This window comes from Microcaecilia unicolor, chromosome 5, assembly GCF_901765095.1.
Source record: "Microcaecilia unicolor chromosome 5, aMicUni1.1, whole genome shotgun sequence".
Taxonomy (NCBI): Eukaryota; Metazoa; Chordata; class Amphibia; order Gymnophiona; family Siphonopidae; genus Microcaecilia; species Microcaecilia unicolor.
In genome coordinates, this window is record NC_044035.1 from 225,357,832 (window position 1) to 225,383,429 (window position 25,598).

A 25,598-nucleotide genomic window follows, 5' to 3' on the forward strand; every position below is an offset into this window, starting at 1 on the left:
CGTCACCTAGATAGGATTTTAGATAGTGGTGAGGAGAAGCCAGCTGTCTAGGTACATGTGGGTACCAATGACATAGGAAAATGTAGGAGAGAGGTTCTGGAAGCCAAATTTAGGCTCTTATGTAGAAAGCTCAAATCCAGATCCTCTAGGGTAGCATTTTCTGAAATGCTACCCGTTCCACGCACAGGGCCCAAGAGACAGGCAGAGCTCCGGAGTCTCAATGCATGGATGAGACGATGGTGCAGGGAGGAGGGTTTTAGATTTGTTAGGAACTGGGCAACATTCTGGAGAAGGGGGAGCCTATTCCGAAAGGATGGGCTCCACCTTAACCAGGGTGGGACCAGGCTGCTGGCATCAGCATTTAAAAAGGAGATAGAGCAGCTTTTAAACTAGAAACGGGGGAAGGCCGACAGTCGCTCAAATGCACATGGTTTGGGATAAGGTATCTTTCAAAGATATCACCAAAACAGAGAAGATAGGGTATCCTGAGAGTGAGGTTGCAAAAGAGACCGTAGTAGATCAGGTGTCCTTAAATAAAAATAAAAATCAGATAAAAGATTGCAAATTAATACTGTCAAGTACTAAGCATGATGTAAATAGGAACAACAAACATAGTTTGAAATGTCTATATGCGAATGCCAGGAGCATAAGAAATAAGATGGGAGAGTTATAATATATTGCACTAAATGAAAAATTAGATATAATAGGCATCTCTGAGACCTGGTGGAAGGAGGATAACCAGTGGGACACTGTCATACCGGGGTACAAATTATATCGTATTGACAGGGTGGATCAAATTTGTGGAGGGGTAGCATTGTATATTAACGAGAGCCTTGAATCAAATAGATTGAAAATTCTGCAGGAAACAAAACACTTCTTGGAATCACTGTGATTGAAATTCCATGTGTAAAGGGGAAAAGGATAGTGATAGGAGTGTACTACCATCCACCTGGCCAGGATGAACAGACGGATGCATAAATGTTAAAGGAAATTAGGGACGCAAACAAACTGGGCAACTCAATAATAATGGGTGATTTCAATTACCCCGATTTTGACTGGGTAACTGTAACATCGGGGCACGCTAGGGAAGTAAAATTCCTTGATGAAATCAAGGACAGCTCTATGGAGCAGCTGGTACAGGAGCCGATGAGAGAAGGAAAAATTCTAGACCTAGTCCCTAGTGGAGCGCATGATCTGGTGCGGGAGGTAATGGTGCTGTGGCCGCTTGATAACAGTGATCATAATATGATCAGATTTGATATTAGCTTTGAAGTAAGTATACATCAACTACCCTGGAACCAAAGATCTGACAGATTCTGAAAGGTCCCTGGACTGGAAAACTAATCCTTCTTTTAACTACTGAGATTGGTTTTGCCTATAGCTAAATTGGGGGGAGGGGGGTTCAAAAATGCTGGCATAGATTTAGTAAGTCACCTGTAGGTCACTAGCTCAGGTCAGTATTAACCGTTAATATGTCAGTACAGGTGTCTTCATCACTAAATCCAGCATCACCAACTGTCATTATTGCTGACATTCTCAGCAAAGAGTCCAACGACTGCACAGGACACTAAGTGAGCTCGGAGAGGTTCTTTAGGATCCCATGTGTTCAATAAATCTTAAGAAACAAGATTTAGCACACATTAACAGAATTCTCAGCAGGTTTTGCTGGGCAAAAAAGAAACCTCAAATACAGGCCAAAATAATGAAGGGAGGATGGAATAGAGGGGGCTTGGGAATGCCAGATTTAGCCATAAATAATCAAGCATGTCTACTTAGACATATAGGAGATTGGGTAAGCCAATCCAACGCATTTACGCCACTAGAACTGGAACGGGAATATTTTACCCCATATGATGTCATTACACTGTTACATTTAGATAAAGGACAAATCCCGGCACCATTCAAACACTGTCATTTGTTGCAGCCTATGCACAAGGCATGGGAGTTACTAATTAGGACTATGGGGGCACACCAGGAACATCAGAACTCCTAAAGATTAGAGGGAACCTGAGTTTTGAACCTGGACAAACAAACCAGGCCTTTCATAGGTGGGAGAAGCAGGGAATCACTAAGGTGGAACATTTGCTCAGTAGAGAGGGGGACATTATCAAATTCAAGGATTTACAAAATAAGATAGGAAACGCATGGGGGGACTATTTTGCATATGTGCAAGTCAAACATTACATTTTGAGTCTTAACCAAACGACACTACGATCGAAAATTGGCGCTCAGATACAAACTTTTTTTCAGGCCCTGGAGGTGGTAGGAATGACAAGTGTCCACTATAAAACGTGCACTGGAGAAAAGGGGCCCCACCAAAGACTTAGGATACATTAAACACAAGTGGGAACAAGACTCGAGGGGGCATTTGGGGAACTGGGATGTCGAGGCTACGTTGAGACGCATTCCAAAGCTCACCACAGACGAGAGGGCTCAGAGAGAGCGGATATAGAGTGACAATGCGAGCCTATATCTCAGGGCAACAATGGGGACATATGAATCCTACCAGGGATGCGAAATGTGCTAAATGTGACAATGTAGCTCCCACATTATTTCATGCCTTTTGGGCTTGCCCGAGCATTCGTGCATTCTGGAGGCAAATTCAATGCTTCCTGATTAAAACGGTACAGAGACTGGCAGGGGGGACGTGGGACCATTATGTGCTGGACACACAGTCTGCGTTTAACTCACAGGTGAAAGGACCTAGGCTGTGGTGCTGTAAGGTCTGCCTGATAGCTCGTAAGACCATATTACAAAAATGGATATCCCAGGATCCACCTGCATATTGGCATTGGCAGAACCAAATACATGAAATGGCAACCTGGGAAGCTAGAGAGGCGAGAGGCAACCCAAAACGGAAAAAAAATCTTCATGCAAATATGGGGTCAATATATACAAGGGCTGAGCCCACGAGGAACAAGTTTATTGCTCAACCATTTGTGATTTGTTTCCAGATAACCTGATTATAAGTGAGTCCTGTTCCTGATGGGGCTTTGGGGGGGGGGAGAAAATATGGAAAACTTGTTGATGGTAGATTTTACATAGCTTACACCAATGTATATTGGAAGAATTGATGTAATGTATTGGAAGTTTAATGGTTGTATATCTTTGGTTGACCCATCAATAAAAAATGTCGAAACATAAATCTTAAGAAACAATAGTAGATCTATGGCTTTGAAGACAGGTGTATATAGTCTCTCTTCTCAAAAGCGGTAACAGAGAGTAGGTTGGAAACTACAGGCCAAGATGGGTGACACAAGTGGTAGCAAATAAACCAACTTCTATCCGTGCTCCCACCTCTAACCCAACCAGTATTCTAGTTGCTCATGCTTTGAGGGGCAAAAGTAGGTTGGGCTGCGATTCTGGTGATCTGCCCCATTCTGCAGCGTATGCAGGTGATATCGTAGAAGGGTTACATGGTAAAATTTGATTTTTTTTTCAGATGACAATAAAATCTGCAATGGAATGGCCATCCCTGAAGAAGAAGACAAAATTATAGGTGCTCTAAAAACACCTAGGAATGGTCAAATACTTGGCATTTAGGAGGCAATTCTATAAATTGGTGCCTCCATTTATATTTATACCATTATAGAATACTAGCGTAAGTTGGTATGGGCACACCGCAGTGTAAGCATGACCATTTATGCCATCTCAATGGCAGGTTTAAATGGGTGTGCCTACATGCACCAAATGTTGTGCGTAACTGACAGTATTCTATAAGTTGGGTGTGCACTTGGAAATGTGAGCAGATGAGTGAATTTACAAACTCAATGAAATATGAAATTAAAAAAAAAATGTTTTCCTATCAAATTCTAAATGTATAATATCAAGGCTTGACCCTGTAAAGTCATGGAGGACTATAAGAGTCCTTCATGGTTGCTTGTTGGTGTGAGGGGGGGGGGGGGGATAGTGAGAAGGGAATCTTAGGTGTGGGGTGGGTGAATAAGGAGGGAGTTGTTAATGTATAAAACAAAAAATGGTCGACATTTAAAGTAATTTAAACAGCAAGGAGAGGCTCTTGGCTGCTTAAATCACATGTCCAGGGCTAACCAGGGATATTCAGCAGCACTTAACCAGATAGTGCTACTGAATATCCCCTCTGACCACCAAAGCCAAAAACGGCTAGTTGGTGGCCAGTGCGGCAGTGGATCTAGGACGGAGATAGGATGGTGTGGAAAGCTAGCCAGTTAGCAGCGATTTTCAGTGTGCTAACTGGCTAAGCAACTGCATAAAGTTAGGACAGACAAAGGCTGTTCTATCCTTATGTGGTGAAGGCAACCAGCCACCGGTCTGAATATCAGCCGGTGCCCAGTTACCTTAGCAGGGCCATTATCATCCTCCGAGCCCCCTTGAGCCCCCCTGAAATAGTCCCCTCCCATCCTTCTCTGACCCCTTGCCCACGAACATAAGCACATTCCTTCCCTCCCCATCAATGATCCCCCCACTTACCCTGTCTCAGTGGGCCCCCTGGGCCTACCTTCAAGCCCTGGTAGTGTAGTAGAGGTGATGGGGGCAGGAGCAAATCCCTTTGCTCCTGCCCCTAGTGGCAGCATCTGGAAAATGGCTGATGCGACCTCTCACGGCAGACGTGGTACCCACTAGACCACCAGGACTTGAAGGTAGGCCCAGGGGTCCTGAGATGGGTGTTGGGGGGGTCATACTTTTGTTTGCAGGCCAGGAGAGGGGAAGGATTGAGAGGAGATATTTCAGGGTAGGCCCGACGAGGCAGGGAAGGCTGCTAATGGCCCTGCAAAGGTATGCGGGTCCTGGTTGATATTCAGCCATAGCACAATTAACTGTCTTATGCAGGCTCCAGCTGAATATCGGCCATGACCCACATAAGCTCTGGCAGCCAGCGCAGCAACATTTAGCCCTTAATATTCAGTGCTGGAGTCCACACATGCCCTGACACTGAATATGGGGGGCTAATCTAACCAGCGATGATCAGCATTTGAAAACCACTGACTGCCACTTGCTGAATATCGACTTGAAAATTTTTGGATGCTGCATGATGTTTTGTAGTTGTCTGTTTTCTATTATTCAGTAAAAATGTTAAATTATAAAAAAAAAACTAGACTTTTAAGATATTAGTATTTGGACTCTTTCATACCAATATCTGATATCAACCAAAGTGTAGGAAATGTGGAGGATTTTTTGGTATACATACCACAGTGCAGTCCAAGTTCAGGTTTCGACCTCCAACCTCCAGCTTTAGCACTTCCACCTGGTAATACCATTCCTCTTTTATAGGGGTGTACCAAATCTTACCCGTGTACAAACTAGGTTCAATCCCACCCAAGACCTGGAGACACAGAAGAACAGATAATCAATACAACAGCCAGCTTTGTTTTGCCAACACTAGAGCAGTGCTAAAAGAGAACTTGCCAAGATTTGTATGTACAGTTAACAGAGGTCAACAACAAAGCTATATGAGATACCCTTCCTTGGACTAAATGCAATTCTGAAAAAGTTTTGAGAGCTATGCGCTCTTCATTAGGTGAAAATGAAATGAGCAAATCAACTGTCCAAATATACATGTAACTCACAGATTTTCAATGGTGGATTAGAGTAAAAAGGGGGTGGGGTAGAGGGGAAGACAAAGGGTAGAAGAGGAGCTATGACTAACAGAGAAATAGCAAGATTATTTTTGTTATTAGAGAAAGAAAGCAATGTGTTTTTAAAGTCCTTCAAATTTTTTTCATGTTATTTGATCATCTTAATTTTCTCTTTTAGTCCCAACTGAGATGTTCCATTTCTCTTCTTTCTCATGCAGTGCTCAAATTGTAAACTATTCCCAAGGGGCATTACCCCTAGCTTCCCAGGACCTTTAACTGCCACTGATCCTCATCAGGACCCTATTGCTCTCTCTTCTGGCCGCTCCAGTTATTCTGAACCATCCCTTCCCTTGATGCCTATCTCGTCCTGTCAGGATAATAACCAGAGACCTGATTTTATTGTATTTCTTTTTAGCTATTTTCTTAAGAAAAGAGCATTTTTTTTTTATTTGTGACTATTTACCTTCCATGCATGTCTCTACCCTTCCTTGCTGTTTCTTCTGGTTATCCTCTCCTCTTTCCCCCTTCCGCTTCCTAGGTTTCTTCATGTCTCTGTCTACTTATTTCTACTCTCCAACCCCGTCTCTCCTCTCTGTCCTGTGTATTCTCCATCCTTGTCACTCCAGATTTAGACTAGGCCACGGTTCTCAAACTATTTTAACTGCCTTCTGGAAGGGAGTCCACGTGTATTAGATGGAGGCAGAGTGGTCCTTGCAGTCTCTCTGGACTTGTCAATGTTGCTGATGTGGGACGTCCTGCACATACATGGTGCAGCACTCTAGAAAACTCTTAGAGCTTAGCCTATGCTTACTCAAGACCAGGCTCCACTGGATGTTTTCACTCTACTTGTGAAGGCTGCATATCCTGCCTGTCTTCAAAGAACAATTAATTTTTGGTACACTAGAACAGTGAATTCTGGGGCCTCAAACAATTAACTTTTAGCAGATACTCACCAGACTGCCTCTGTTGGTCCCACTACCAGCTACAGGCTGTCCCACCCCACACATCTGTAAAGAGAAGATGTTGGGAATATTCTCCTGTCTCACAAGAGAATCGAAAAACGTTTCTACAGAGGAGGAAGGCTAAAAAAAAAGGTGAAGAAAGGAATCTGTTAGATGAGATGCAGTCCTGTCTTCTGTTTAACAAGAAGTTATGTGGTAATGATTGGCTACTAATGAGTGTGCCAACATCTGTTACATCTCCCAACAGGTTAAGCAACTTTTACTCCTGCCAGTGCTGCAGCTGTTATCTGTTCCAAATTCAATTCCAGGCCTGGCTCTGTACCTGTTTATTTCATACTCTAGAATGCAAGGCAAACTTACAATAGCATTAATATACAGTAAGTCAACGCAAAGGTAAGGGTTGATTACACTTTTCGTTAACTATCTCTATTTGAAGACCACGCAATTGTGTTTAATGATATATGGCTTAAGGGTAGAATACTGACTGCTCAGAAAGATATTATTTTGCAATTTTATTTATTGACACAGGCTTTATATACCACTAGTCACACACCAGGTGTTGCAAAGTGGGTTACAACATAAAACTAAAAGGACCTGGAGGACAAATAGGGGAGAAAAGGAAGGGAAACAATGCAATGCTTGAGACAGGTGAGGGAATGGTTAGGGATTCATAATTTCTATTCCTAGTTCTATTCTTCAGAGGAGGCCTCTAGGTCCCTGTTGGTTAACATCTTTTTTTGGCACATATTCAGAAACCTAAGCTAATGGTTTTTCAGAGGAAATGTTAAACTGTCCAGTGTTCAAGTCACAGATAATTCAGGCTATTTACTCCCTCCCAAGCTGCAAAGCCCCAAAGCCCAATGGCTTACTAGCCAAATTTTATAAAGTCATGTTGAATGATCTCTGTGCTAAGCTGTATAAACTATTTACATATTATTCAGCATAAAAGTTGAGCTACAAATAGTTTTGCCCAAGCAATTATTTTGTTAATGGAGAAACCAGGACGTGAACCTACTGATGTTTCTAATCACAGACCTATTTTCCCTTTAAACACTGATTATAAGCTATATGCTAAAGTATTAGCAGGGTGCCTTTCTCAAGTTTTGCCCTGATTATCTATCCCAATGTTAACAAATCTATGTAAGCCACACTGAGCCTGCAAATAGGTGGGGGAATGTGGGATACAAATGCAATAAATAATAATAATAATCCTAATTCTTGCACAAAATTATGATTTTCCATTAGTAGCCTTGTCCCTTAATGCAAAAAAGGCTTTTGACTGGATTAAATGAGCCTGTGTTTAAAGTGCCTGTGGGAACCATTTTATAGACATGGTTTGAGTACTGTATAGTCATCTCCTAATTCCCTAATTCGCAATTGTTAGATAACAATCAATTATCTGATAAGGTTTTTCTGGCTCAAGGAACTAGGCAAGACTGTTCATTACCCCTCTTACTCTGTAATATCACACTAGAACCCCTATTGTCTATGATGTACATATGTGGCACATACAATTTATAGAATTACCTCGTTAAACTTCACAGTATTGTATTTAGAGTACAGAAATCCAAAGAAATTGTATGAAATATGGGGGAGGTGGAAGAGGCCCTAAACAGTAGGGAAATGACTGTTTCATAAGACGATGAAGTTGGGAGGGGGGTGGTAACCTGGATGGAGCAGCAGTTGCAGCCCTAACCTCCATTCTTGACAGTCCAGATGTTCATGGACTAAATATTGGAAACCTTACTTGTAAATTAGTCACATACACTGATAATTTGATTATTTTCTCAAGGGAGCCTCATCTGTTTTAGAACCTCTAGTATAATTAATTGATGCATTTTCTCCATTTGCTGTTTTTAAAATTAAATTGGCGTAAATCTGAAATTATGCCAATGAACAATCATTCTCAAGAGCAGAAAATGAATTATAATTTTCAGTGGGCACCTGAAGGATTAAATATTTCCAGTAATCTGGAAATCATACAATGTAGTATAGCAAAGTTGTGCTGATAATTAATAAGGCAGCTACCTTATAGGCCCCTTATCTTTGTCCTAGTGGAGAAGAATGGATTCTCTTAAAAAAAAGTGATGATGCCCCAGATTAACTTATTTTAAGCACGTTCCTGTGTTTGTTCCCTCAATCAATTTATAGGAAATGTGAACAAAGCTTGCTCCAGTATTTATAAAAAGACAGGGCAGCAAAAAATTTCAGTGAAAAAATTAAAGGCATCTAAAGTTAAACAACAGCTGGGTTTTCCCAACTTCTTTATGTATCATAAGGCCTTTATCGTCTATTACAGGATGATCTGGTTAGCCAATTCTCTGGAGGAGGGGGAGAATATTCCAAAATGGCTTTATGCAGAAAACTTCCCTCAAAACTAAAATGCAGCTACAGAATTGCAAATACTAGTAAAATTCTTAGAAATCTTGACAGCTTATTAAACAAAACATGGAGTGATATTCTTCCAGCTTTGATTAGGCACAATTCATGTTTCAAAATTGTGAAGAAAATGATATGTTGACCAGACTGGTATCATATGAGTGTCTAGTTGCTTTCTTATAGTCCTTTCAAGAATTGAAATAGCAATATTGTCTCCTATATTCTAAATACTAGCTAAGGTTACAATTATTTCTTTATCTCTGGAGATTTCTCTCTGGGACTTATATACAACTTCTGAATCTGACATCTTAAATTTAGTACAAGACTATCAATCCGGGAGATGTGGAGAGGCATTTTTGATAAGTAGTCCAAGTCTGAATTGGGATGTGTTCAAACAGGAAAAATATCTAGGTTCCCCTTTCAAAAATGGCTCAAAGACTGATATTTTTGCACAGAATACGTCTAAAAAGAAGAGCCATTTTCTAAACTGAAACTTCCAACTTATGAATGCCAAAAACCAGGCACAAGATGACTGACTAGCATAATTTTGAGAGAAATAGTTACACAGATGTCCCTGCAGATCAGAGGGGCAGCCTAGTGGTCAGTGCAGTGGACTAAACAATGGCACCCAGGTACAAATCCCATCATAACTCCTTTATTTAAAATTATGAGCCTTCCAGGAACAGAATAAAACCTGGAGGAGTAGCCTAGTGGTTAGTGCAGTGGACTTTGATTCTGGGGAACTGAGTTCAATTCCCACTGCAGCTCCTTGTGGGCAAGTCACTTAACCCTCCATTGCCCCTGGTACAAAAAAAGTACCTGAATATATGTAAACCGCTTTGAATGTAGTTGCAAAAACCTCAGAAAGGCGGTATATCAAGTCCCGTTTCCCTTTCTCTTCCTATATTTAGGTACAGTAGATAATTTGGTGGTTTTGGAGGGCACACAATTTCCACCACAAATGTACTAGGTAGAGTGGGATTTGGAACTAGTTCCTCTTGTTCACAGTCCATTACACTGCCCACTAGATACTCCTGGGATCTGTTTGCTGCCCTGTTGGGTATGTCCATAATACCTGATGCCATCATAGTGCTTGGCATCCCCTTTCAGTTCTTAGGGGGATGGGACGGGGACAGCATCCACTAGGGGATTAAGGCAGGGGTCAACCCTTAATCCCTCCACTGGTCAGCTGGTTAGTCAGAGCACCTTTTTGTAACTCAGATGTGATTGAAACAGGTCTAGATAAAAATGTCCTTGGATATTTCTTCTTACTCTGAAAGACATCCAAATTTTGGATCCACCCTGGTCCCGCCCAAAACATGCCTCCAACATGCCCCCTTACTATCTGGATGAACTGCAGTACAAAATGCCCCAACTCTGCATGTCAAAAATCATGATTTAGACATTTTTGGCAGATGGACTTTTTTTTTACTATTTTGAGACAACTATGTGCTTCGAAAATAAACACCACAGTGCATCATCACATAAAATACAATAGAATCAAATATACGGTGGCTGTGTTGGACTACAAAAGTTATAGGAAACTGACAATGGGCAACCACCAAATGAACCATGTTGGGAAGGGTTCTAGAACCAAGTAAACTGTCCCACTTTGACATCTAGTGTTCACCAATCTTTATATTTCAAGCCTTATAGACTCACACAGTCCCCTGTAGGTTATACAGAGCTGGCCTCGCAGAGATTAATGTATGTTGGCATAGATGGAAAGTCATTGGGGATATTACTACCCACACTCATAGAATAACCACATATCTTTTCTTTTTGGGAAGGTGAATGGAAAGAGATTACAAATATTTTGCATATCACTGAGAGCCTATCCCCAAGAATATTAATCATGCAGTCCACTGGCTCAGATCTCCACCTTCTAGCAGCTGAAGCTTGGTTATTAGATATCTTAATAGCAATTGCACTGCAACATATTCTAGGCAACTGGAAAGTGCATTCACTGAATAATGTAACACTCTGGTGCAGGGTTCTTAACCCAGTTGTCGGGACAGACCCAGTCTGGATTTCAGGGAATCCACAGTGAATATGCGTGAAATAGATCAGCATACAATGGAGGCAGTACATACAAATTTATCTCACATATATTCATTTTGGATGTCTTGAGAATCCAACTGGCTCGGTTTATCCCAACAACTGGGTTGCTCTGGTGGAATACAGTGTGTTTATTTCATAACTATGAGCTAATAGCTGCTGAAAAAAACAGAATGAGAACAATATTGAAGATATGGAAACTATTAACCTATTGAAACTGCAATAGCTCAAATCTTATTGAGCACTGAAGATGCCATTGGTTGATAAAATGCTACTAAGTCCATTGTGTGTTACTGTCAGTTGAATTATACTTATAATGCTGTAGCCTTTGTAGTTTTAGGGTTAATGCTCTGTTTAATCTTGTGGCAGATTTGTGATTGAAAGGCACCAATATGTCTTATGCTGTATTTTTACTTATTAATAATGAAGTGGTGGCAGATAAGAAAGCAAATAGAATGTTAGGTATTATTAGGAATGGAATGGAAAGCAAAAATGAGAATGTTATAATGCCTTTGTATCACTCCATGGTACGACCACACCTTGAGTACTGTGTGCAATTCTGGTCACTGCATCTCAATAAAGATATAGTTGAATTAGAAAAGGTATAGAGAGAGGCAATGAAAATGATAAAGGGGATGGGACGACTTCCCTATGAGGAAAGGATAAAGTGACTAGCTTGGAGAAGAGACGGCTGAGGGGAGATACGATAGAGATCTATGAAATAATGAGTAGAATGGAATGGGTGGATGTGAATTGCTTGTTTACTCTATCCAAAAATACTAGGACTAGGGGGCATGCAATTAAGCTATTAACTAGTAAATTTAAAACAAATCGGAGAAAATATTTCTTCACTCAATGTGTAATTAAACTCTGGAATTCATTGCCAGAGAATGTGGTATAAGAAGTTAGCTTAGCAGGGTTTTAAAAAGGTTTGAATAACTACCTAAAGAAAAAGTCCATAAGCCATTATGAAGATGGACTTGAGGATCCACTGCTTATTTCTAGGTTAAGCAGCATAAAATCTATTTTACTGTTTTGGGATCTTGCCAAGTACTTGTAACCTGGATTGGCCACTGTTGGAAATAGGATAATGGGCTTGATAGACTTTTGGTCTGTTCCAGTATGGCAACACTTACATTCTTATATCTGAACTCACAAGAGTGTGGAATAACTTATGTTACCCACATGCTCAATCATAATAGCAAAGGCAAAATTATTATAGAGCAGTATTTCCCAAGTCGGTCCTTAAGTACCCCCTTTCCAGTCAGGTTTTAAGAATATTCACAATGAATATGCATGAGGTTGATTAGCATATACTGCCTCCATTGTATGCAAATCTCTTTCATGCATATTTATTTATTCATGACATTTATATCCCATATTAGCCCGAAATAGACTCAAGTTCAATGTGCCTTACAAACAAACAATAAAGTGACTAAAACATAATAATGTACAGAATATAACAAATTACAATAATTTCAAGAAGCAAATTAATGCATGTGCAGTCAGTAACCAGGGATTTAGACTATCCAAGGACAAACAAATAATTAAGGGTGGATAGATGAGAGCATAATTAGGCAGGTCTAGATGGGAAATGAGAGTAAGAAAAAGGTGTGGGTAAAATTCAAATAGAGTTCTTTGTATTCAGAAAGACCAGACTGAAGAAATGTGTTTTTAAAAAGACTTCTAAAAGTTAGGTATCATCTGTAAACTTCATTGATTTAGGAAGAGAATTCCACATTTTGGTGCCTTGATAGGAGAAATTAGAGTGAATTGTTTTATATATCACTAGTAAAAAAGGCCCGTTTCTGCAGGCAAGGAAACGGGCCTTAGGCAGGCAAATTTCCCCCCCCCTCCGCGCTACAGCCCCCTTGAACCCCCCCTTCTGCAAACCTGTCGACTCCCCCCCCCCCCCGTGCCGGCGAAAACCGCCCCCCCCCCCCCCCCCCCGTTGTTGTGCTACCTGTGCTTACAGCCGAAGTGTTGTTCTGCCCTTTGCGTAGTTTCCTCAATCATCTCTGGAAGTTCCTCTGCGTGCGTCTGGCGTCTGACGTCAGACGCATGCAGATAAACTTTCAGTGAAGATGATTGAGTAACCTACGCGAATGGCAGAACAACACTTGGGCTGTCAACACAGGTAGTGCACAACGGCAGGGGGGGGGAGCATTTTTCGGCGGTCCGGGGGGGATCGAAAGGTTCACGGAAGGGGGGGTTCGAGGGGGCCGTAGTGCAGGGTGGTGACAGATGATTCCGAGGCAGTAGGAGGAGTAGGGAAACACGCTGCGCGTTTCCCTACTCCTCCCCTTGCCTTGGAATCATCTGTCTTGACGTCAGTGACGTCCGTGCGTGTCTGCCTCGCAGACCACCTCCAGCCAGGGAGCCACGGTCCCAAGCACAGAACGTTGGAGGTGAGAATTATTATACAGGATATTCTTACAGATAGGGAAATGTAAGACAAGATATTCTCTAGATGGTTAAACAGCATTACGAAGGGGTAATTGAATAAGATTATTCATATATGATGGGGCTTGGCTAAGCAGGATTTGGTGAATGAAAATGCATAATTTTGAAGATATTCTCTCTCTTATTGGTAACTAATGTAGCTCATATAAAAGAGGAGTGACTTTGGCAAAGCGAGGAGATCTACATATAAGACAAGCAGCAACATTTTGAGCTGTTTGTAATTTTTTGGGAAGACTACCATTAAGACCAGCACAGATGGAATTGCAATAGTCAAATTTGGTGAGAACAAGGGATTGAACCAAAGTACGAAAGACAGATTTAGAGAAACATGGCCTCAATCTCTTTAGCTTCCAAAGTAAGTAAAAGACACTTGAGGTCAACTTAGAGACTTGGTTTTCAAGGGTGAGGAAACAATCTATTGTGACTCCCAAGGTTTTCATTGATGACACAAGAGGCCCTTTTACAGAGCGGTGGTAAGCCCAACGCGGGCTTACCGCTCAATCTTTCAGGACTACCGCCGGCCCAAGGCCGCTGGCAGCAGTCCCGCCCCAAGCGTGCACCATTTGCGGGGGAAAAAGAAAACCCCCCAAAACAGCTTGTGTGGCAGTAACCTGGCAGTAATTGGGCATCAGCGTGTGCTGCCCAGTTACTGCCAGGTTAACACAGGAGCCCTTATCGCCACCTCAATGGATGGCGGTAAGGGCTCCCCCTCACATGGCCATGCGGTAAGAGTTCTCTTATTGCATGGCCATGTGTGCTGGGGGCTTTTTTACCCATTGTGGTAAAAAGGGCCCTGGCGAGTGGGAAAAATGGCCCCTGATGCCAACCTAGGGCCCTTTTTCCCACAGCTTGGTAAAAGGGCCCTAAAGTTACTAAGATTCATATGATGGTGAGGGTTAGTTATAATTAGAAACTTAGTTTTATCTGTGTTAAGGTCTAGTTTGAAATTAGAAGCCCATGATTCCATAAGTTTTATCCCTAGACTAATCATGTGAGTTATGCCAAGTAATTCCTTAGAGAATGGGATATAAATGGTGACATCATCAACAAATATGTATGTCAAAAGACCATGTTTTTCTAAAAGATGACCAAGAGATATCATCATAATGTTAAACAAGATGGGGGAAAAGAAGGGAACCCTGAGGGACCTCAAAGCCAGGAGACCAAGTGGAAGAAAGTACCTGATTGTTTGACTTGATACGACCTAGATCTTAAGAAGCCAGAAATCCATTTCAGGACAACGCCACAGATTCTGTAATAGTCAAGAATGTTTAAAAGATTATGATCAACAGTATCAAAGGCACTGTGGATATCCTGAAAACCTGAGTGGCATGGGGGTCCAGGACCGACTTGGGAAACACTCTTATAGCGAAAAGACTCAATATGTCGGGCCTCGTTTTCAAAGGAGATTTTATAACAGACAATGATTTGGGAAAGCCCTAAGGAATACAATCTTTTCTGGGCTGCCTGACAGCACTTTCTAGGTTGTAATCGAGGGAAATATGCCAAAACACTGGGCATCTATGATCAGTTCAGCAACAGAAAATAAGATTCTTTCATTGTTTCAAACCTGGCGATAGCAAGAAACTCTAAAACTTAAAAAATGTCATCCCACTAAACCATTCACTCTCTTCACACAGAGCTTGTGATAACAATAAAAGCAAAACTTAAATTCAGCCAGAGCTGAACAGAGAGTACAATTCTAGTAAATATTTCCAAACCTTGATCTAGGCCTCGTCTACACTGCGGACTTCAACTTCAGGGAGAAAGAAAAAGAAGTTGCTGCACAGACTCATGACTGAAGTGAGCAATGACCCTCCAAATTCTTTTTTAGTGTAGTCTGCCTGAGATCGGCACTCTCAGAGATCACATTCATCCCAACCCCATTACTCTCCCCATCTTGTTCCAGCTACCTCCTGCCCTCTCTCCCACCATGGTCCTATACCCATTACTATTTAGCAGAGAGTAAGAAAATCAGAGGAACCTTCCTTTAGCCAGCTGCTAGTTGAGCTTTCATGCTTTATTTAGCACACCCTCAAACAGCAGCATTTGCCGCCATGAGGGAGGCTGTTCTGCTATATCTCCTCACCCTGCTGGTCAATTGATAAAGTGTGGGTGAAGAATGAATGAAAGAAGTGAAACAAGACTGAGAGGATTTGAGAAAAGGGACTAGACTGAGAGGAAGATGAGGCAGGGATAGCTCCAGGAAATGCCCTGAGAAATTAAGACCTGGAGATCCAATCATGCACAATCTAAAAGGACCCAGTAAAAGAAGGGCTAAGAAAAAAAAACTACTCCACACATAATACATTTTTAACATTTGAACTGCAAAAATTCCTCAGTGAAAATTAACTAGTTTCTATAGCAACCCTTGAAGATTTTCTATAGCAAATTCTTGAAGATTTTCTTAACCGAAAGGTAAAAACATACTACACAGGCACAAAAAAAACATGTCTTCCACAAAACAACTAGAGGTGAGAACATTAGAGCTCAAATGTTTATAAGGATTAGATCAATGAGAAAAATCATTTAAAGTTAAAAATTCATTTAGTGTGGAATAGATCTTGATGAAAGCAGTATATACAAAACAGATTTTGGAACTTGGGATGGACCATGATAAAACAGACGATATATGCTGATAGGCTGAGCCAGAATTATTGACGATAGGGAACAAGACAAAGTTGATGGATCTTGTGGTACTTACGATTTTGTTTAATATTTGGATTTTGCTTACACCTTTTTCAGTAGTAGCTCAAGGTGAGTTCATTCAGGTACACTGGGTAGTTCCCTGTTCTAGGAGGGCTCACAATCTAAGTTTGTACCTGAGGCAATGGAAAGTTAAGTGACTTGCCCAAGATCAAAAGGAGCAGCAGTGGGATTTGAACCAGCCACCTCTGGATGTCAAGACTGGTGCTGTAACCACTAGGCCACTCCTCCACTCCCATTTTTATTCATTTATAGCCTGCCTTAGCCGAGGCAGATGACAAAATGCCATATATAATGATAAAAACCAATATCATTAAAACCAATCAAAACAAACAGAATATAAAATTTTGGGCCAAGTACATATAACCCACAATACAAAGAGCTCAGGCATTGGACTCATTTTCTTCCATATACTCCTTCTCCCAGACTAATAAATGTTTGTAACTGCCTGATTCAACAGCTAAAGAGAATTCATTGTATTAAAAGACCTTTCAAAGGCTCTAGGTGTTCCCTGACAGGCATGAGCTCCTAAATGCTGCTGTAAAAAAAGTGACATTTCAACTTGGTCTTAAATGTCTTAGGCCCTGATGATCAAAAGCAAACGCGAGCACTAGAGGCCGCATTTACCAGCGCAGAATGATCAGACAAGTCTTCCGCAGCAAACGAGTGTGCCAAGCCCTAGCGCAGATAGCATGCAAATGTGCTCAAGCTCATTAAGGGGGTTGTTTACTAAAGCTTAGCTTGAGTTACCTGCAGCAGGGCCCATAGGAATAAAATGGACCCCACTGCAGATAACTGGAGCTAAGCTTTAGTAAACAACCCCCTAAATGAGGCCATTTTGTATTCCTCCCAATGATCAGAAAAGAGCACCCGAAACAAAGGTGCCTTACCGCTGTAAAAAATAACGCCAGGTCCAAGCAGGTGTTATGGTGTTGGAAGAGAGGATTTCCCATGATTGTCATGCTTCTCTCTTGATTGTTTCTGCAAAATCTACCGGTTTTGATTGCTTTTGCAAGTAGAAGGAAGCCTGTGCGAGCCCTTACACTAGATTTTTTGTCCTGCATCTAAATTTAATTTAAAATGACCATGCTTAAAAATACAAAAATAATTTTAAAAAATGCACACATTGGCGTCTGTTACTTGCATCTAAATATAAGCATTCAGAAAAAAAATGCTTATATTTAGGCTGCACAAAACATATGCCAATGTGTGCTTCACGTTCAGAATTTTCCAGGCGCAAGTGCACAGGAGCTGAGCTTATCGCTGAACTCTTCTACGCATGCACCAATCACAATCCTCCCACCGAACTCCCTAATTCTCAAAGTTATGAGCGCGCCTATATTTGCATTTCATTAGTTTCAGCATTAGGGCGTTGTTCTTCTATGCTGTTCCGGCACTACTTTCATGGTGCTATTCAGAATAGCGCCAGAGTTTTGATCATCTGCCCCTAAGTCTCCGTAAACATCCTGATTGAAACTTGAGTTTCCACTCTCTAAGGCCTGCAATTGAAAATGCACAGACTCTAGGTTCTTCAAAGTGTATCATATGTAATGAAAGAATTGTCGCGAACATCACATCCTCAGAGCATAATGAACTTGAGCGTCTATACTAGACTTTTAAAATGGGACATCCTGCTGCATAGCCTTATGAATTAGAAGTAAAATGTTAAATATTATTCAGCATTCAATTGGAAGCCAATGTAATTTAGCTAGGTAAGGTGTAATATGAGGGTATAACAAAGGCCTTATAAGCAACCGCGCAGCAGAATTTTGGATCACCTGTAGGGACTGTAAACTGAACGATGGCAAAACAACATGTAGGGGCCCTTTAACAAAGGTGCGGGAGGGGTAACGTGTGGGTAGCGTGTGCCCAACTGGCAGTACCACTGGGGTAGCATGTTCACCTGGCAGTGATTCTGGTATTTTCTACCATGGGGGGGGGAGGGGGGGCGTTCCCAGTGGTAACTGGCAGTGCACCTACGTTGGTGGGCACTGCATGATTACCATGCAGGTAGCGCGTGAGCCCTTAATGGGTGGCGGTAAGGGCTCAGGCTGTAAATGGACACATAATATTAGCACAAGCACATTTCCCGGCCCATTAAAAAAATAGTCTTTTTCCCAGCCATGGTAAAAAAATGGCCCAGATCGTGCCTAAAAGATGGCCCATACCACCGCAGGCCATTTTTAACCATGGCTTTGTAAAAGGACCCCATAATGGGTTACAGTAATTGAGTTTAGAAAGCATCATACTTTGCAGTACTGCCTTAAAATCCTCAGCTGGAATCAAGGACTTCAACTTATTAAGCAAACATAATTATCTGTCGACAATTTCTGTTTCATTGATTTCATGAACAATTTGTACTTTAAGGGAAGATACTCAGCCGGGGGCACTCAGAGTTATGCTGACCGTCGCTGGCATTATCTCCAGAAATTCAATGCCAGTTCATGTCCAGGCTGTGGCATTGAATTTCCGGGTATTCACAGACTGCGAAACAATAGTTGGTTAAGTGCAAAATAGCAGTGTATCTTCTTACACTGCCAAACTTCATTGGCTCCTGATTCACAAACAAATTTTATTTAAAACTTCTTGTTTGCTTTTTCAGATATTGAACAGTACCACATCTGAACTGGTGATAAATATAGTTATCGTTACTCTCCCAAGATTATCATGCCGTTAAAGCAATCAGATGATACTTTGCCCGCCGATCTTCTGCAATATTCATTTTTGTAGAGTTGTTAACTCATTTTTCTCGTTTATGGGAGTTTCTCTTTGGAACTCTTTTCCTTCATATATTGGAACTGAATAATGCTATTTAGCTTTCTGGAAGAAGGTTAAGACTTTTTTATTTGAGCGTTTTTAAGATGTAATAATGATTTAATAGACTGTTTGTTTGTTTTTTTTTGTTGGTGTATGTACTGAAGTATGATTTGTATTGTTGGTTAATTTCTGTATACCACAATGAACCCTTTTTAAGGAAATTAGCAATTTATAAGTACTGTATTGATATTGATATTAAATGCTGAATATATCAGCACTTCACCAGCTAAGTGCCGACTCCACCCTGGAAACACCCACAAAATAGCCAGTTGCAGCTTAGGCGCTAATTGGGCATTTTCAGTGGCACTGTCCGGTTAAGCACTGCTAAGTATGCCTCATTAGCCCCATACAAGTGATTTAAACAGGCAGAAACTATTTCTGGTCATTTAAATCATTTTGAACATCTACCCTTAAGCACTGTGTTTTTTCTAGCAAAAAAAGGTGCCAGTATTCAAATGCCAGGCCAGCCTTCAGGGTTGGGGTGATTACTGAGGGACCCACCCCACAATAGCCAGGCCCCCTGCAGCCAGTCACAGAATCTATGACAAGGCAGAACTGGTATGTAGAGTCTGAGCTCTTTCATTAAACTTTGGGGACCATGGGTCAATTTTAGCAGACAATCGAAAAGGTGCTGGTACTCAGTACCCCCTCAAAACAAGTCCTGCCCTTAAGAAACCAAAGTTAATTTCATAGCAAAATCAGTAACTCAAAACTTTTCTGTCATCTCTGTTTTAAGGAAGAGTCACCATACCTTGGAGAGTGTATTATATGCCAGTCCCAGGATTCCCTGCCAGTTAATCCCTGGCACGAAGAAATCCTTCGATTCCAAGATAGTGGCAATGCTGACGGTGATGTTGTCAACAAGACCTTTATGCACAGTGATCACATCCATGCCAAGGACCCCTTCCCAGCTCCCTTGTGTATACCGCACACCCACATCGATGTCCAGAGACTGGTATGTGCTTGACCTGAAGAGAAACAGTGAATGTTAGTGGGTTGAAGCTAGCTTTATTCCATCCAGAAGACAAACTTACAATTAAAATAAAAACAGGAAAGATTTCATTTATTTTAGAAAGTGCTTTCTGTGGCCAGTTACAACAGACCAATGCTAACTTTAAGTACAGCCATCATGTTTGTCTATCAGTATCAGCAGTGAAAAAAAGTCAAACTCCCAATATTCAGGGCTTAAATATTAGGTCATGACCTGGTTCCTTGTATTAGTGGTTTCTCACTCTGCTGCAATTCAAAGAGTCTTGGGTAGAGGTTTCAAAATAAAAGTTTCTGTTTGCCTTTATACTCCCCTTAGAGTTCTATATTCCTTTATTGGGATAGGGGGAGGGGTGATCTGGAAGGTTCCTTCTGCTCCTTTGAGCTTCCAGCCAGGGGTGGACTGACCAGTCTATTAACAGGGCAGTGCCCAAGGGTCCACAAGTCAGGGGCCCACTCTCCCCTTACCAGCATTAACCAATAATATGTCAAATGGGTGGTTAGGGACCCATGACCCTTATTGCTCCAGGGGCCAAGATCACTGTCAGCCCACTCCTGCTTCCAGCTCAATGAAAACTGGTTTCCACTGGGGCTACATTGCTATCAGCCATCATCTGGAGGTGCCCCAGGCCTTTTCTCCATATTAATCCTTTCTCATCTAGGAAACCATTGCAGTAACAGTGCTAGCCCACGGGTCACAATATTCTCTCTAATTTTTGCAGGCCGCTGTGTGCATGAAAAACATTTTGTGCACAAGTTTTTGTCTTGTGTTCACAATGTAGAAAGCCAGCAAAACGTTGTGCGCACACAGCTTAAAGGGAACACTGGCCACAGACCTTTGCTCTCTGAATGTACTCTTAAGTCTGGCCACTAGTTGCTGCTGTGGTGCAATTGTTGGGACTCCTCTTCCCCTCCTCATCACCTGCATTGCTTGTTTGATGTATGGTTTTGTTGTAGATGTTTTTTTTTACTGAAATCTTGTGATGTGTTTTATGTATGGTTTTATGTATGCAACTCCTCTCCGTGCAAGACTGCTCTGGCTCCCAATTAAAGAACGTATCAATTTCAAAGCTCAGACTTTAATCCACAAGATAATACACGGAGAATCTCTGAACTGTATGATAAATCTGGTCAACCTTCCAGCAAGAACATGTCTGTATCCTCACGAAAGTACTTCAACCTGCACTACCCCAGCTGTAAGGGTCTCAAGTACAAAACTTATTATGGATCCAATTTCTCTTTCCTGGGCAGCCGTCTATGGAACGCTCTCCCTAGACCTATCTGAGCAATCCATGACCACCTACCATTCAGAAAAGCACTAAAAACCCATCTATTCAAACAAGCCTACCCAAAAGACCCAGATTAATCTCATGAACCCATCTACCTTATATATACTGAAGAGAAAACGACATTGACCCAGAATCTATCTCCCACCTTACCCTCCTCTCTCTATCACCTGTCTCTACCTACCTACCCATCCTATTACTACCCATCCATCCTTCTATTATACTTAATTTCCTACTTTACATAACAAAATTCTGTGTTACCTATTACTATGTAAGCCGCATTGAGCCTGCTTTTAGTGGGAAAGTGCAGGATACAAATATAATAAATAAATAAATAAATAATACTACAGATATGGGGCCATTGGAGCCCTGTTTAGGGTTTAGTATTATTTACATTTAATCACTGTTTTTCTGTCTTTCTTACTTTGGATTTATTTACTGCCTTTTTGAAGGAATTCACTCAAGGCAGTTTTTAGTTATAAATCACTTTGATCATATGTTGGAACTTAGGCGATTTAGTTATTTTTAATCAGAAGTGAATTATCAGAACAGCTCTCTTTCTCTTCCCACCCTAGATTTATTTACTGGGGCCCTCAAGAACACCTTTCCCCTCCCCCCATCCAGTTTTCAGGATGTCAAATAGTCATATTGGCAGAAGCATGGTCTCGGAACACTGCTAATTTGCATATGTTGATCAACCTAAAAAGAAGACCTGTTTGTGGTTCTGAAGATAGCAGTGCCCAACCCTTCATTACACCTTCCCAAACCTCAGTTCCTGAAAAACAAATGATCATGAGCTAATGATATCACTGAGAATAAGATAAGTAAAGAAATAAATGATATCATGAGGCATAATACCATTTCTTCCCTCATACTAGGCCCATATGTCAAATTGTTTTTGCCATTCACCAATGTCCATTTGCCAATATCCGAGTGGGTGCCCACCTGGGCAGCAGTGACCATCAAACAGCTTGGTTTGATATAACAGCTGAAGTGGAGGGCGGCCACTAAGTTAAAGAGGGCGTTTCTGCAGGGTATGGAAGGCGGGACGGGGGCATTGTTAAGACATGGCCGGCTTCAGCTGATAATGGAAAAAAGGCCAGCTTTGAGGAGCATCTCGCCAGCTTCACTTGGTCCATTTATTTTTAGGACCAAGTCTCAAAAAAGTGCCCCAATTGACCACTGGAGGGAATCGGGGATCACCTCCCCTTACTCCCCCAGTGGTCACCAACCCCCTCCCACACTAAAAAAAAAAACCAAAAAACATTTTTGGCAGCCTCTATGCCAGCCTCAAATGTCATACCCAGTTCCCTGACAGCAGTATGCAGGTGCCTGCAGCAGTTTTTTTGTGGGTGCAGTGCACTTCAGGCAGGTGGACCCAGGCCCATTCCCCCTACCTATTACACTTGTGGTGGTAAATGAGAGCCCTTCAAACCCCCCTGTACCCACATGTAGGTGCCCCCCTTCACCCATAAGGGCTATGGTAATGGTGTAGAGTTGTGGGGGGGTGGGTTTTGGGGGGGGATTTGGGGGGCTCAGTACACAAGGTAAGGGAGGTATGCACCTGGGAGCAATTTTTGAAGCTCACTGCAGTGCCCCCTAGGGTGCCCGGCTGGTGTCCTGGCATGTCAGGGGGACCAATGCACTACAAATGCTGGCCCCTCCCATGACCAAATGCCTTGGATTTGGCTAGGTTTGAGATGGCCGGCATCGGTTTCCATTATCGGCGAAAATCGATGCCGGCCATCTCAAACCCGGCCATCTCTGACATTTGGCCGGCCCCAACCATATTATCGAAATGAAAGATGGTCGGCCATCTTTTTCGATAATATGGTTGGGGACTGCCATTTGCAGCATCGGCCATATAGATGACCGGCACCGTTCGATTATGCCCCTCCACGTTACTATTCACACAACCCAGAAGACAGAAAAGAAAACCTAGATTGGAAATCTCTGATCTGGAATATTCTTAAGGGAGATCCTCTAGTCAGATTTTTCATCTTTACAGAGACAATTTGGAATGATTCCATGAGGCTTTGAAAGTATGGGGTCACCTCTCTTCCATTGCAGAAAATAGCCTAGAAGAGATTGTGTGTTCCTGGAACCATTCTGGTCTGACAATGTTTACTCCTATTTTCTTTAACCTCTTATGTTCTTTACACAGGTACAATTGTATCTCCTGAACTCTTTTGGACTCCCCAAACATCCATTAGAATTTCTGGGCCAATATTCAAAATAAATGATGGGTTCGCTGGTGATCAGTGAACACAATTTGCCTAGCTGTGTATCCTGCTATCCAACAGTGACTAATCCAGGTCACAAATACCTGGCAGAATCCCAAAACCGAGCAACATTCCATGCTACCAATCCCAGGGTTAAGTAATGGCTTTCCCCATGTCTATCTTAATAGTAAATTATAGAATTTTTCTCCAGGAACTTGTCCAAACCTTTTTTAAAACCCAGATATGCTATCTGCAGTTACCATATCCTCCAGCAATGAATTCCAGAGCTTAACTAATTGTTGAGTGGAAAAGATATTTTCAATTCATTTTAAGTATCACCATGTAAGTTCATGAAGTGTCCCCTAGTCTTTGTACTGTTTGAAGGAGTAAACACTTAATTCACAATTTACCCATTCTCAAGACTCCACTCAGGATTTTGTAGACCTGTAGAATTATTGCTAAGAGTTAAAAACCTTTAGACACCAAAGAGTTAAAGCAGTTCCCTACTCCCGCACTGACTTAGAAGTGAGAGGAGCAAAGTACCACTCTTCCTCAATACAGATGCACCATTGTTCTACAGTCAGTGTTTCCTGGTCTTATGTTTACAATTTCAAATACATTCCTATCTATACAAGTATTTCATAGTGTGAAGTAACAGCCAACCCCCCTCCTTCTACAGACTTCACCAATGCATTCTTTTTCTCTAATCCACTCCCCTCCCCCCAACAAGTTTGCCAACTGTGCCCCGAAAAAAATCGCTATCCCCCACCTAGGCTTCCTACAACTTCAGCTGTGATCTCAGCTTTCCTGTATCTTTGTCCCAGAATTGTTGCTGCCCAGGTGTCTGCAGCATCAGCAACTATGTGATAGTAGCAGTGAGCATGGGAGGGGAGGGGAGAATTGCCAGCACATAGCTACTGGCTTCTCTTTACTCAAACTGTCCTATTGGCCAGGAGTGTAGCCAATCTTCCAATTTGGGGGTGCCCGGGGTGAACTGGGAGGACAACGCTGTCCTCTCTCCCTCCTCCTTATGCGTGCTAACCATACCTTTGCTGGCAGGGATGCTGAGATCAGCCAGCCAAATAAATTACAATGTCTCCACTCTCCTCCTTCTTGGCTGCTTCTTTCCTGCGGACATTGGCGGCACTGGGGCTTCTCGTGTGAAAAGTCCCGGAGTCAGTGGTTGAAGGCACTCCACTGGCATCTGTAGGAAGGAAACAGCTGAGAAGGAGGGGCGTGGAGGCACTGTATTTATTTGGCTGGCAGGGCTTCGGCATACTCACTAGCAAAGGTAAAGGGGTGCTGCAATTCTAGAAGGAACCTGAGCCCAGGCCTCCAAAGTGTCTCCCCCCTCCCCAAGCTGGCAAGCCTAGTTTGAAGTGACAGCTTTCTAAAATCATGTTTCTGTCAAGTCATCCTTAGAAAATAGCTGCATTACGCAGCACGGCTGCAGAGGATGTTTCCAGGTTTCTTGCGTCCTGTAACTGATATGTTCACCAGATTGACACTGCAGCAAGAGACTCAAACCTCAAGCCATTTAGGTTTTCAAGATATCCATAATGAATATGAATGAGATAAACTTGCACCCCTACTGCCTTTACTGCATAGTCTTTAGATATACCCTTAAAACCTGGCTGGTTTGTGGCCCTTGAGGCTGTGTTTTGAGACCCTGATATGAGAACTTCATGGCCTCTCTTCATTTCACCAGCACCATTTCATTGGACTTTGCTGGTATTACAACACATAACACCAGAAATAACATAATAAAGGGAGAAACCTCTGTCATACATTATAGAAATTAAGTGTCAACTAATAAGAAAGGAAGGGAATAGTGGTTAGAGCATTGGGTTATGATTCATGGGAAATCTTGGAACAAAACATATTGAAGACTACCCTCTGCCACCAACTTTGACTCTGGACAGGACAAGTCACTATCTTCCTGTGAAGAGTAAAGAGTCACGGACTTGATATGCCGCCTTTCTGTGGTACAATCAAAGTGGTTTAATGCAGGTACTTTCTCTGTCCCTAATCTAAGTTTTTGTTCCTTTGGGCAAGGAGGGTTAAGTGTCTTGCCCAGAGTCACAAGGAGCCACAATGCGAATTGAACCCAATTCCCCAAGTTCTCAGCCCACTGCACTAACCATTAGGCTACCATTCAAATGT

General features: G+C 42.0%; 1 protein-coding gene across 1 annotated transcript in view; it reads right to left on the bottom strand.

Moving 5' to 3' along the window:
* Positions 1 to 25,598, bottom strand: part of BACE2 (beta-secretase 2) — a 168,979-nt gene that overhangs the window by 36,465 nt on the left and 106,916 nt on the right. The window contains exons 3-5 of the mRNA XM_030203823.1: positions 19,692 to 19,908; positions 6,509 to 6,637; positions 5,168 to 5,302 (exon numbers count right to left, since the gene is read on the bottom strand). Coding sequence (XP_030059683.1) covers positions 5,168 to 5,302; positions 6,509 to 6,637; positions 19,692 to 19,908 — 481 coding nt within the window. The remainder of the gene's footprint in view (positions 1 to 5,167; positions 5,303 to 6,508; positions 6,638 to 19,691; positions 19,909 to 25,598) is intronic.